Source organism: Gordionus sp. m RMFG-2023, chromosome 1 (genome assembly GCF_954871325.1).
Source record: "Gordionus sp. m RMFG-2023 chromosome 1, tfGorSpeb1-WG-v2, whole genome shotgun sequence".
Classification (NCBI taxonomy): domain Eukaryota; kingdom Metazoa; phylum Nematomorpha; class Gordioida; order Chordodea; family Parachordodidae; genus Gordionus; species Gordionus sp. m RMFG-2023.
The window spans coordinates 29,277,867-29,292,448 of NC_088775.1; the positions used below are offsets into that span (position 1 = coordinate 29,277,867).

Genomic DNA, 14,582 nt, shown 5'->3' on the forward strand with positions numbered 1-14,582 from the left:
ATAATGAGGGAAAATATTCGTAGAATAGTAAACTTTTTATTATTCGATTCGAATATTTGTTTATTCAAAATTATTCGTATTATTCGTTTTTTCGAATATTCGCATTATTTGAAATTATTCATATTATTCGAAATTATTTATTTATAAATATTCGTAAATATTTTATTTTTAAGTAAATACTAAAAAAGAAATAATTAAATTTTCAAAGTGGATATCATTTTGTTTTACTTTATTTTATTTCCTATTATAAATATATTCATAAATCAAATCATAAGTTATATTTTCTGATAAGAAGTTTAGTGGAAAGGGAAGCGCCCCAACAAATTTTTTTTTTAATTTTCGCTTTCACCTTTTCTGGTGGTAAGCTCTTTCAATATCTCTCTCCACTTTATGTTGTTGATGCTATCTCTTTTATCTAATTTATATTTCTTCATATTGGCTCTAACTTTATGGCCCCATTGAAGTTTGGACTTCCTCATTTACGTTTGCCCATCACTTCAAAACTCTTAACCTTATTTCCTAATAGTTTATAGGTCTTCTCAATGTGTGCCCATACTACCTAAGTTTGTTCACCATTATCTTAATTTTAATAAGCACTAACTTTAATCCTAGTATTCTTCTACTTTGCACCTTATCTACCCCAGCAATCATCCTCAGCATTCTCATCTCCATAGTTTGTAGACTTCTATCGTCTGATTCTTTGGTTGGCCATGTTTCCGAACTATAGAGAATTGTCAAGCCTAGTGTGGCAGTATTTATTAATCTAGAAAGGTCTGTCCACATTTTCTCAATGACTCGTGAGGAATCTATTGTTTCAATGTTTGCATTGATTGCAACGGCATCTGTCATTGATTTTATCCTACATCATTTGATGCATGGTTCTAGTTTTATCTAGTTTCGAGTGGAATTTGTGAGGTGTAAATCCATGACTAGTAACTTGTGTTGCGAAGCAATATCTTCTCCTGGGATGACTTTGCAATCTATTACATCTTTTAATCTTCTGCGAGAGATTAGCATGTAATCTATCTGGGTTTTCCTTGTGCCACTTTCATATGTTATTAAATGGCTGTCCTTTTTCTTATCGTAGGTGTTGGTTAAGGCAAGGTCGAAGGCTTTCGTAAATTTCAGTACATGCTCTCCTTCATCATTTCTTTCTCCATATCCAAAACCACCATGATGCCTTTTGTAGCTGTCTCTTGCTTTTCCCACATGCGCATTTAAGTCTCCACCTATTATGACTAGGTCATCCTTAAGGATTTCCATTACAGATTCATCAAGGATAGCTCTAAAGTCATCTTTCTCCTCTTCTTTGCAACACGTTTGAGGAGTGTATACTGAAAAAATGTCTAGTATTGATTGACCAATGCCGAATTTTATTTTCATTAGTCTATCAGAGATCCTGTTAACTTTTGTCACCGAGGAGGTTAAATCTTGACTGAGGATGATACCTAAACCGTTCCTATTACTAACAATTCTATTATAGTACAATTTATACCCATCTCCAATCATTAGAGTTTGACCTTTCCATTTCGTCTCTTGTATGCATGCTATATCAACTTTTCTCTGTTCAACATGGATGCCAATTTTCTCGTCCTATTTAAGTGTACCAATATTCAAGCTTGCTCTAACCTTGTGTTCTTTGCTTTATTATACTTTTCACAGGATGGAGGTCTACACTCTACGCGTCGCTTGGAGGGAACGTCCTAGCTTTCATATTTTTGTTTGTATCTTTTACTTGGTTTATTAGGCACGTATCATAGCACCCGACTGCCCAAGCCTATCGGTGACCGGGTGTAATTTCCAAGCTCAGAAATTCATCTTATCATAAGTATTTACATATCAGGCATCGAAGAAAAACGTAAAAACTTTTAAAGTTCCTTATCAGGGTTGAACCGGTACCTTCGACGACCCAACAAAGTAAACTAATAAATATAATTATTTTATTTTGATAGTTAGATTTAAAAATTCTGGTTAACTTATTCCCAATAATGCCTTTTTTATATATATAAGCAACATCAAAGATTTTATTATTTCATATTTTACATCAAGACAAAGACAATAAAAATTATTCTTCAACAAAGACAATAATAATATTTATCCCCAAGGAAAAACAATATCCTTTTTAAATTTCTTTGATTGACATTTTGTATATAAAATTATATATATGTATAAATACATATAACGTGAAAGTTAACTGACATTTCATATATAAATTATATATATATATGTATAAATATATAACTTAAACGTACAAATTCACAACACGCCCACCCTTCAAAAACCACATGTTACATTATCCAAAAATATTTTTCAATTTAATTTATAATATTCAATTCATGTTCATATAATCTTTCCCCTTCATTTCAATTCTCATCATTTATTGGATATCATTTTGCCATAATCTTTTCAATCCTTTCATTTGAGTCATAGCTCTTGGTCATCATTATTCTCCCACTTCTCCATATTTATCTTCCAACATATCAGGTGTTAATAAAACATAAGGATAAATATTTCATCAAAAATTAATAGTCAAAATATATACCATCACTAAATATAATTTCTTTTCATATATATAATCAATGCGATATTTTGTCTCAATACAAATTTGAATTTTTCCAAAAAAAAAAATGTTTAAAGTAATCTAACAAAAATATGATTTTAAAGATATAATCATAAATAACTACATAAAATCTCTATAAATATAATTTTTCTACATATATATCACTAATGTAAGACTTTATCTCAATAAAATTTGATTATTTTTTTTTTAAAACAATAAGATGTAATATCTTTAGATCAATCATTGATATTGGTAAACATAAAAATACATGATTTGTATGACATAAACATAATACAAATATATTCAAATACAATTTAAAATTTTAATTTATATTAAAAAAAATATTGTAAAATTTCATAATATTGATAATATCTTCTTTTCTTCTAACATTTAATTACTCTAAATGTTTAATTCCCACTGAATTCTAAATATATTCTCTATATTTTATTTTTTTTTCGAACCATATAATTGATTACTCACTAATTACCCTAAATGTTTAATTCACATGAATTTTCTCTATATATATTTTTTTTACACCATTATAATTAATTACCCAATATACTTAATTAAAATTAATCATTTAATATATCCATATATTAACTACAATTCAATAATTAATATGCCTCAAATAAATTCCCTATATTTAACAATATTGTTTATTTCACATGTTAATATGCCTTAAATATATTCTCTATATTTATCAATATTTTTTACTTCACATGTTAATATGCCTTAAATATATTCCCTATATTTGTCAACAAAATTACATACTTACTATTTAATACATATTAAATTTCCCATTAACATATTATTCCCAAATATTTAACATATTATCCTGTATTCATTAATATTATCCCAATAAATTGTATTAATTAATATTTGAACCAAAAGAATGAACCAACTCATATGCCCATTTTTTTTAAAACCAAATTGTATATACATATTTGATATATATTTTTTAAATTCTTTCAATACATTCATATTACCATTTAAATTTTCCACAAAAATTTACATGTACTAATTTCATTAAATAACATTCAAATTACCATTTAAATTTTCCACAAAAAATTTACATGGACTCATTCCAATAAGTAACATTCATATTACCATTTAAATTTTCCACAAAAAATTTACATGGACTCATTCCAATAAGTACCCCACTCTTTTACCATTATATTTCCATTTAAGAAATTTTAATTAATGAAATTAATATTCATCATACCTAAATTCATTTCAGAATTTAAAGGTCTCTGAATCTCATTTATTTCTTTATTAAAAATCTCTTCCAACAAGACAATAAAAATAATCTCATATAAATATACCTTATTTCTTAATCATAAATATCTCATATTTATATTTTTAAAAAAATATCAAAATATTAACACAATTTTCACCCTCCTTATATATATATTTTGCATTCTAATAAGTTCATAATAATATCATATAAATACTAAAATTATTCAAATTAATTAATATTTTACACTAATATTATTTATTCATATTTAATCAATAAAATATCTCTCATTGCGTTGTGTATTACAATTAAAAAAAAATTCTTACCAGTATATCCATAATAGTTAAACATCATCCAATTCCATTTAATTCAAATGATACTTTAACATAACATTTGCCATCAACTTTCGGTGTCTCATCCTGGTTGAAACGTGCACCAATTTTATATATATAAGCAACATCAAAGATTTTATTATTTCATATTTTACATCAAGACAAAGACAATAAAAATTATTCTTCAACAAAGACAATAATAATATTTATCCCCAAGGAAAAACAATATCCTTTTTAAATTTCTTTGATTGACATTTTGTATATAAAATTATATATATGTATAAATACATATAACGTGAAAGTTAACTGACATTTCATATATAAATTATATATATATATGTATAAATATATAACTTAAACATACAAATTCACAACAGCCTTGAATTCTTTCTTTAGTAGAACATTAAAATTGGTCAGTATAGTTTTTACTTATAATTATTTTTTCATTGGTATGATAAATAATCTCTTCAATCATTTTTGGAGTTGTGAACTTCTTTCCCATATTCTTTTACTCCTGGCAGATAAATAACTAAATTTTGTTGACGAGTTTTTTTCTAGGCTTTTTCCATTTAGTAACCTTTTTTTTTTGTATTGTCGAAAATGGCAACTGATATATTGTCCATTCAAGGATATTTGGCCTCATGTGAACGATTACTTAAAAGGTACAAATATGATAATGAAGAATAGAATGCCTTTGAAGCAAGAAACCATTAGAAAGACTTTACGCTTGAAAAACTGGTTATTGTCAAATTCGGATCTAGCAAATTATATTTTTCCTGTATTATATTTTGATGTTTATAAAATGAGATCAATGTACATTTAGAAAATTTTAATAAAATTTGAATATTAGATTGAAGAAATGATTTTGTTATTTTTATAAGCAATTATAATTCTAAAAGTCGGGTGTTTTTGGCCAATTTGTTTGGATAACGTTATATGAAATCATTTGGTTTTATTTCGTTTATTTTCTGTAAATTTTAATATGCGACAATTAGCTTAGAGAATCTTTAAAGGTGTCATTTTAAAACATTCACATCTGTTTATAATTTTTTTGCAAAAAATAATTTATTTTTCATAAGCTTTAGAAAAATTTTCGAATCAGATCGAATAATAATTTTATTATGAATGAATAGCAATGATATATTATTCGATTCGTATATGAATAGCTCAATTAATCGATTAGACCTAATGTTGATATCATAAAAATCATCCAGATCTTTTATTAATGTTTTAAGTCATTCAATAATAATTAGTAAGCAGCCATGTATTTTTTCCGGCAATGCGCTATTTTTTCAACTTTATATTATTTTTTGAGAGCCTTTTTTTAACTTTAAATATATGATTTTACCGGAAATGCATTGCATAATGAGGAATACCTACTTTATTAATTCCAGATAATTTTGCCATGAACCTATTATAATTTATATTCATTTTCCATATATTTTTTTATATAAATTATAAATAACTCAAAGGTTAACGGCAAAATTGATTGGAATTCATAATAGGTATTCTAAGCGTGCTGGAATACATTTCCGATAAAATCAGATTTTTAAATTTAAAAAACGCGGACAGAAAATGATTTAAAGTTGAAAAAAAAACACATTGCGGGTAAAAACACATTACCTATAACATATGTACTTACAATTAATTGTTATTTTATTATAGTATAGCATTTTGAATAAAGGTATACGATTAAAATAAATTTATTCCTTTATTGAAATTGCTATATATATAGGCCATTTAGATTTAGCTTGTAAATATTTTGTTAATGGAACAATTTAAAAATCCTGTAAAAACACATTTATTTAATTGATAAAATAAAATATGATAATTTGTAGAAGTTGGATAAAAAAAATTCATTTGAAAAATGTGCAATGCAGACAATGACTGTTTGCTTGGTTTAAAAAATTCTCTTTTAACTGCATGGATCCATTTGCTTAAAAGGGCTTTATTGTTAATTAAAAACTTAAATAATTTTTAAAAAATGAATCAATTTGATTCAAGGCCACATCCTATTCTCATTAATAATGAAGTGATTAGGAATAAAAATAATAGAAGACAAAGTCAGAGATATTAATATTATGCCTGTAAATTAAAAAATATATTAATTAAAATTATAGAATTACATTTTTACTCATGATATTATATATTATAATTCATATTTAATTTAATTTTCATTATATAAAGATTGTTAAAGGTTCAAGAAAATTTAAGAATGTAATTAGTAAAAACAAAAAATATATAAATAAATGGTTATACATATAGAAATGATACACTTATTTTTGTTAAACAAAATTTTTTTTACATGAATTTTAAATTTATTTTATATTATAAAATATATATATTTTGTTGTAAATTAAGTCGCTATTTTTATTATATTAAAAAATAAAAATTTCTAAAAATACTCATCTTGTAGAAATTTTTTTGTTACTTAATTCTTTTAGTTCCCTACATTCATTAAAATATGTTTAAAAAATAATTAATTTATAGTATTATATTTTTTAAAAAAATGTTACATCATGCAATTCATAATATGCGATTTAAATAAAAAAATATTTTACTTTAAAATCATCATATCATAAACATAGTTATTAAAAAGACTGTTCTTATCTTTGCAAGTGGCTGCTGTTAAGGTTAGCAGGTAAATTAGACAATAAATGGTAAGAATTCAAATTTTATTTTATTTAATATAAAAATTTAACAACTATCTATCTAATAAATTTAAACATTTATATATGTTATTAAATTGATTGTTTAATAGGTTAATTTACAAAATAAATACGTCGTCATACGTCATAAGGCGCATACGCCCTCTAAACGTTGTAGGTACAACAGAGCTACGCTAGGTATTTCTCATTTCCATCTAATTGGATTAAATAAAATTTGGGAAAAAGATGAGAAGCCCTTTACACGTTTGTGGGCAAGCCGTACGTACTTGTGGGCACAACATTTCGAAAAATGTTGCTTAAACCTCTATAGGCTTTAATTTAAAAGGAGTGGGACAAAGAAAAAGCCTATACCCGAGAACTACAGTATAATTTAATTACTTTAAAGGTGGGTGATGGCTGATTTTAAGCTTAATTTCTTTAATGTAAGTTATATCTGTAAATAAATATGATTAAAATAAAATAATATTTACCACCGGATGAACCGAACCCCCAAATAAATTGATAAACGAATATGAAATATATAGTTGAGTAAAAAGTATGAATGAATAAAATTGTAATTCATGCTATACAATACCTTAATATAAATCAAACAATTTTATATGTAAATCCCATATTAACAGCTGTCAAATGAATCATGTTTTTATAACATTATAAAATTGGACGTTGAGCATTCTATGTTATATAAGTTTATGCTTGTAGCAAACAGTGGGCGTAACCATAATTTTTGTAGGAGGCTTCCAATGTTTAAAAAATACCCTGCCCATCGGCCGTAAACTCTTGCCTCAAAATCATACATTACGATTTAAGAACTTAAAATATCATTATAATGATTAAATTACTTTGTATTTCACAATTTTATTTTAATAATGAAGATGGTAATATTTATACCAGAGACCTGCAGACCCGGTCCTAAGCCCGGCCTGAGTACCAGGGCCGGGCCGTATTTTAAATTTTTAAAATATACCCGGGCAGGGCCTGAAAATTTTTTTTTAAAAATACCCGGGCCGGGCCGTATTTTTTAAAAAATTTTATACAACATGAATTATTATATTCGTCAATTAGATATGTTATAATGATTATATATAGTTATGATTAATATAATGTTTGGTGAAAGTTAACACAAGCTAACACTCATAGTATCTATTACATAATAAAATTATAGCTTTCCTGCCATGGAATAAATACGCAAAGGATTAAATACATTATTATATAATATATAATATATGTTATATTTTTTATTAATTAAAATATCATTTTTATTTGTTTTATAAATACATAGTATATTCTCAAAATATTATTTACACAAATTTTTTATAGTATCAATTTGTAATATACTAAATATCTGTTTAGAATAAAAATAAATAAAATATGGTGTTGTTAAATGGCTCGTTTTGAGCCGATTTTAACTCAGTGTTTTATCCAGAAAATTATTATGCAAGCCTGAAAATTTTGCTCATAGAAGGAGCAAAGGTATAGACATATAGTATCGAAATTTCGAGAGTTAACCGTTTTAAAAATCTGCTCAAAACGAGCCGTTTAACAAAATTAGCCAATATACTTGCTTATTAAATGATAATACTCGACGAAAAATATGATAAAATACGAAATAATGAATTTTTTGTATATACCAGAATATAATTTAAAAAAATTCCGAGCCGGGCCTAAAAAAAATTTTTTTTTTAATCCAGGCCGGGCCCTAAAAATTTTTTTTTAAATATTCGGGCCGGGTCGTAAAAAATTTTTGAAAAAAAATCCGGACCGGGCCGTACAAATGGTACCTCGGCAGGTCTCTGATTTATACCGATATATTTTGCTTTTACATTTTAAAGCGACTTTATTGTATATTTTATCGGGATATGAGAAAATCCATTTAATATAAAAAAATATATAAATATATCATAATTCATAATAATTCGTATTAATTTTTCAAATTTAAAAAAAATAATATTCAAATCTTAGCGTATGATTGAATTTCTAGAAGAAGCATTTAACCTTGAAAGTTGCTCTACACTGGTCTTAAGCAAAATAAAGTTACACCGTTCTGTAAAAAAAAGATATAGTTGGAAATTTTAAAGAATTGACGTGGATTATATTAGTATTCAACAAAATCGAGAGAATCGAGCAAAACTAACTGCAGAGATAAATGGGTTAGATGTTGAATTTGATTTTGACACTGGTGCACAAGCGTCATTGATAGGAATTGATATATGGACAAGTATTGGGCGACCAAAAATTAGGCCAACCAGTCCATTGACTGCATATGGTGATCATCCGTTAGACGTTAAGGGCGAGACCCAAGTCAATGTTAGGATTGGATCACAGACAAGGACCCTACCAGTGGTAATAATGAATACAACTGGGGTGCCTCTTTTCGGATACCATGGATTATAGCATTCAATTTAGAAATGCCTCGTCAGGTTATGATTAAACAAGTACGCAATTTGGTCAACAATATTGAAAAAGAAAAATGTTGCATAACACTAGATTCTAGAATTCGAGATTTGATTAATAAACATCAAGAAATTTTTGATGATAAGATGGGACATATACGTGATTTTGCAGTGCGAATACATTTAAAGGATACCGCTGTACCAAGATCGTTTTCAGCCCGTAGGGTACCATTTCCACTTCGCAAAGCAATTGAAATGGAATTAGACCGATTAGTAGCTGCAGGAATTATCGAAAAGATTGATTCGACAATAACCAGGGTACAGTGGTCAACGCCAACCGTAAATGTACGCAAGAGTAATGGCGATATTCGAATTTGTGCTGATTTCAAAGTTACACTCAATCCGTGTTTATTATATGACCATCATGTTATTTCTACCTTAGACGATTTGTTAGAGAAAATCCAAGGTGGTGATAAATTTACCGTGATAAATCTGAAAGATGCGTATTTACAGATGGAAGTAGAATTTGAATCAACTACTAACGATAGTGACTAATAAGGGCTATTTCCGTTACCGACGATTGTCATTTGGATTGGCAAGTGCACCAACTATATTTCAAAGATATATGGATGAGTTACTAAAAGATTGCCAAATGACTGGTGTCCATTTAGATGACGTAATTATTTCTGATCGAAATGATGAGGAGCACTTAAATAATTTGCGAATAGTGTTAGACAGATTACATGTAGCAGGTCTTAAGGCGAAATTAACAAAAGTGAGATTTTTACAAAAATCGGTTTCATTTTTAGGGGTGATAATTGATAAATTCGGTATACATCCTAACCCGGAAAAGGTGAAGGCTATCCAAAATGCACCAAAACCTAAAAATATACAACAACTTAGATCTTTTCTAGGACTAGTTAATTATCATGAACGTTTTATTCGCAATCTACATTCTAAAGCGGCGCTATTACATAGATTAACGAGCGTGAAAGTACCTTGGCAGTGGTCGAAAGATGAACAAAATTCCTTCAATGAGGTAAAGGAATTATTGTCATCCGAGGAAACGTTAATTCCTTATAACGCGCAGTGCCTATAATTTTGGAATGCGACGCATCTGATTCAGGATTAGGGGCTGTGTTGTTACATCAATTAGTAGACGGAAGGACAAAACCTATTTCGTTCGCGTCACGTACTTTATTAGAATCAGAGAAACACTACGCTCCGATTGATAAAGAAGTTCGAGCACTTTTATTTGGTATTGAAAAATTTAATTCATTTATTTATGGTAGAAAATTTTTACTTCGAACTGATCATAAACCATTAGAGCCATTATTTGGGGAGGAAGGCGATTTACCTAAAATTTCTAATAATCATTTGACACGTTGGGCCTGGAAGATGGCTTCTTATGATTTTACATTAGAATATAGACCTGGTAATAAAAATGTAATCGCCGACGCATTATCAAGGCTTCCGATATTAGACACGGAAGAGAATCAAGATTCTAAACATGCTTTGGATATTCGAAGTATTAATTTGGATGATATGCAATTGTCAGAAAATATTCTACGAAAAGAGTCGAAGCAAGATTTAATATTAAAAAAAGTAGCAATACATATTCAGCAAAGTTGGCGAAACTTTGATCGTCATAAAGATAAAGAAATAGTTAATTTTTATAATCGACGGTAAGAGCTTTCTGTCGATCGTGATATTATAGAATGGAATGGGAGATTGGTTATTCCTAATAAATTAAGAAATGCAGTGTTAGGAATGATTCACCGGGGACATCCTGGGGAAAATGTAATGAAATCTATTTTTAGATTGTATTGCTGGTGGCCCAGATGTGATGTTGATATAGAAAATTTTATCAAAATATGTTCTGGATGCCAGAAAAATAGACCTAGTATTCAAGAAGTACCTCTATTTTCTTGGACTGTTGGGAAGGAATCTTGGGAGAGAATCCATATTGATTTTGCTGGACCAGTAGATTCGCGATATTGGCTAATAGGTATCGATTCCTACTCCAATGGTTAGAAGTTTATCTAATGCATAATACCTCTGCTGATGCTATGATAAAACGACTAAAAAATGGTTTGCTAGGTTTGGAATACCCAAGTACATTGTGTCAGACAATGGACCACAATTCTTATCTGGGGAATTCCGTAGGTATTGTGATTTAAATAACATACGTCATATACGTTCGGCACCCTATTATCCAAAAACTAATGGATTAGCTGAACGTACAGTACGAACCTTGAAAGGTCGGTATTATGCGACGAGAGATTCAATTAGCGATCCCGAAGAAGCTATGACACAGGTTTTAACAACCTATCGATTGGGAGAGCATAGCTCCACAGGGAGATCTCCTGCTAAAATTATGTTTGGGATGCAATTGAAAACAAGTCTGGATTGGATCCGACCAAATGCTGAACACGAAATAGTAAGGGCCAATGATAAACAAAGCCTTCACCATGATTTACATTCAAAGGAAGGAGAATTTGAAATCTCACAACCTATATGGTTAAATAATGAAAATACCAATGGTTGGAAAGAGGGAGTAATTAAAGAAAGAATAGGACTTTATTCTTATATTGTTGAATCTTCCGGGAAAACATTACGGAAGCATGCAGTAAGAAATCGTTTAGTTATCCCAAATCATGAAAGTTCTTTGGAAGTTACAGAAATGGTTGTGCCAGTGAATAAAGCAAATACAAACACAAATACCACATTACGTTGTTCATCAAAAAACCGTAAACCTACAAAGAGGTTTATTGAAGAAATCTAACTTTAAAATGTTTGAAGGAAATGTAATAAATTAGTAAAATATTATTTATAGATATTATATATAAAAATAGAATAGAATATTCGAAAATTAATAAATATAATTTGATGTTAGAAATAAATTGAAATATAAATTAGTAGTCGTATTGTTTATAATTAGTAGTCGGAATTACTACAGTTAGGAAAAAGAAAATTCTTTTCATCTCTTTCAGAGGCTAAAATATGATGCTCAGAGCCTAAGAAATTTTTATTTCTATTGATATTTGTTGGAAAATATAATAATTTATGATTAGGATTAGGGTATAGTTTTTATTTTCAGGTTTAAATAAGTTAATTAAGTTTGAAAATTTAACCCTTAGATTCATGATAAAAGCAGGATAAAAATTAAATCATATAATACTTTTGAATTAATTTATTTTAACTGTCTATTTTATTTTCGTTAAATAGAAATTATATCTTAAATTATATTATCAATATTTCTTTTGTAAAGTTCCATAGTATTATTAAAAATCCCAATTTGGGTCGATTTTTAAAAACAGCCCGATTAAGATTTTAGCCAAAAAAAATAAAACCTCGAGATTTTACATATAGATATCCAAACCTTTCTGACATCTATGAGCAAAATCTCCAGGTTTACACAATAATATTTTGGTTAAAATCTTAATCTGGCCGTTTTTTTAAAATCAAACCAAATCGAGCCTTTTGACAACACTAGTGCAAATAATTTATAAAATAGTCATTTATATAATAAAAAAATAAAATATCTCTTTCAAAGAATCTATTCATCTTTACCAGAGTTGGGCAGGTCCTCCGAAAAAAGAATCTAGATACAGATATAGATTCTTTGTGAAAAAATGAATCTTAGATACAGATACTAGTATCTTTTTCAAAATATCAAAAAGATACAAGATAAAAGATACTTGTATCTTTTGCCTAATTAGAGTATCTGAAATACAATATACTTTTAAATTATCATTATCATTATCAATTAAATTAAAATAGTTTATAAAATACAGTTTTTATTATTTATTTGTGAAGAACATAACATACGCATATAACAAGAATGAGTATTTAATGATGATTTAATTATAATAATCAGGCATTTTAATTATTAATAGCCTATTCTTAGAATAGATAGGGAAGGGAGAACTAGTATTTTAATGGGAGTTCAAATATTAATTTGCAAAAGAGTATTAATAGATTCATCATTTTATAAGATAATCAATTTCAAATAATTTATCATTAGACCTTTGCCGTTTTGGCCTACTGTGCCAAAACTAAATTATCTTTCAATTGGAGCTGATAAAGGTATTGCAATATTATATTTATAAAAAATTTCCTTAATGAAAGGATAATAATTAAGCATTTATAATGTATTTCGACTTTCTTTAATATAATTTAAAGCCTCCCATTCAATGTTCTTTGTATTATTGAACTCAGCAACATTTGTTTCACCAAAAGAAAAATAATCGTTAAATGTATCGGTGTTATAGTTTGAGCTTGATTATATACTCTGGTCTACATTTAGGGCTTTTTTATTATTATATTTTGAAAATATTTGTTTTTATCATCTGACTCAATTCATAAGTTCTTAAAATATGGATGTGATATTGATGTCAAAAAAACCTTATTATATTCAAATCATAGAAAAATATTTTCTTAAAATCAATTTCTCACACGACCTTAGGCAGCTTTTAATAAAGGTAGCAATATTATAAACTTCAATATTTAAGATAACTTATGCTCTTTTTAACCACACATAAATAATATACTTTAATATGTTTAACAAAATTTTTATTTAATCATTTATCCTTTTTTTTGTTTATACATGTTTTACATCTAGCCTGTACATTGTCTTTTTTAACCCTTCACTACATAGGTGAAAAAAACTCCCGCGGTTACATAGGTGGGGTCTATTTTACCCCAAATTTTAAATAGCTATATCTCAGAAAATAATAAAATTTAAGAACTAAAATTTTATGTACTTATTGTAAAAATATTAGAGATAATAAATACAAAATTTCTAGATTTACATTTATTTATAAATAAAGTTATGATATATTTACTAAAGCTGCTCAAAAAAAACCTTTTTTTTGGAACTTTCCTTAATCATATGATATGACCAAAAATAAATGAATGGAAGCAAATTTGATTATATATTTTATTAATTCAATATTTTATAGTAATAATTAAATGAATTTTATAATAAAACATCAGATATTAAAAAAAATATTTGATATTAAAGTTCATGCATTTTTTTTAAAAAAACATTCACGACATGTTACATACATATGACTTTTGCATATAAATTTTGAACAAATAAATGAGGATTTCTTGTCCTTAACCCTTAGACAAGAGGGGCACCTTCCTTTTTGTTTGGTTGAAATAGGTTTTAATTCCTCTATATTTAGCATGTTCCCAATATTATCCCTTAGTAGTTTATTAACATGTGGGTTTTCATATCTATTACTCATTAATAGAGTTATTAGCTCCATTGCTAATAATTTTATAAACTTTGATCTATTAATCTCCTTTAAATTATTGGATTTATAAATTATTAAAGAATTTATGCAAGATATATTCAACAAATTATAAAAAATTGTCATGGCCATCTAT

The 14,582-nt window shown here is 27.3% G+C and overlaps 1 protein-coding gene across 1 annotated transcript; it reads right to left on the reverse strand.

Moving 5' to 3' along the window:
• Positions 1–891: 891 nt before the first annotated feature.
• LOC135923927 (craniofacial development protein 2-like) lies at positions 892–1,509 on the reverse strand. Its single transcript, XM_065458950.1, has one exon. The coding sequence runs from the start codon at positions 1,507–1,509 to the stop codon at positions 892–894; it is 618 nt and encodes a 205-aa protein (XP_065315022.1).
• Positions 1,510–14,582: the final 13,073 nt, after the last annotated feature.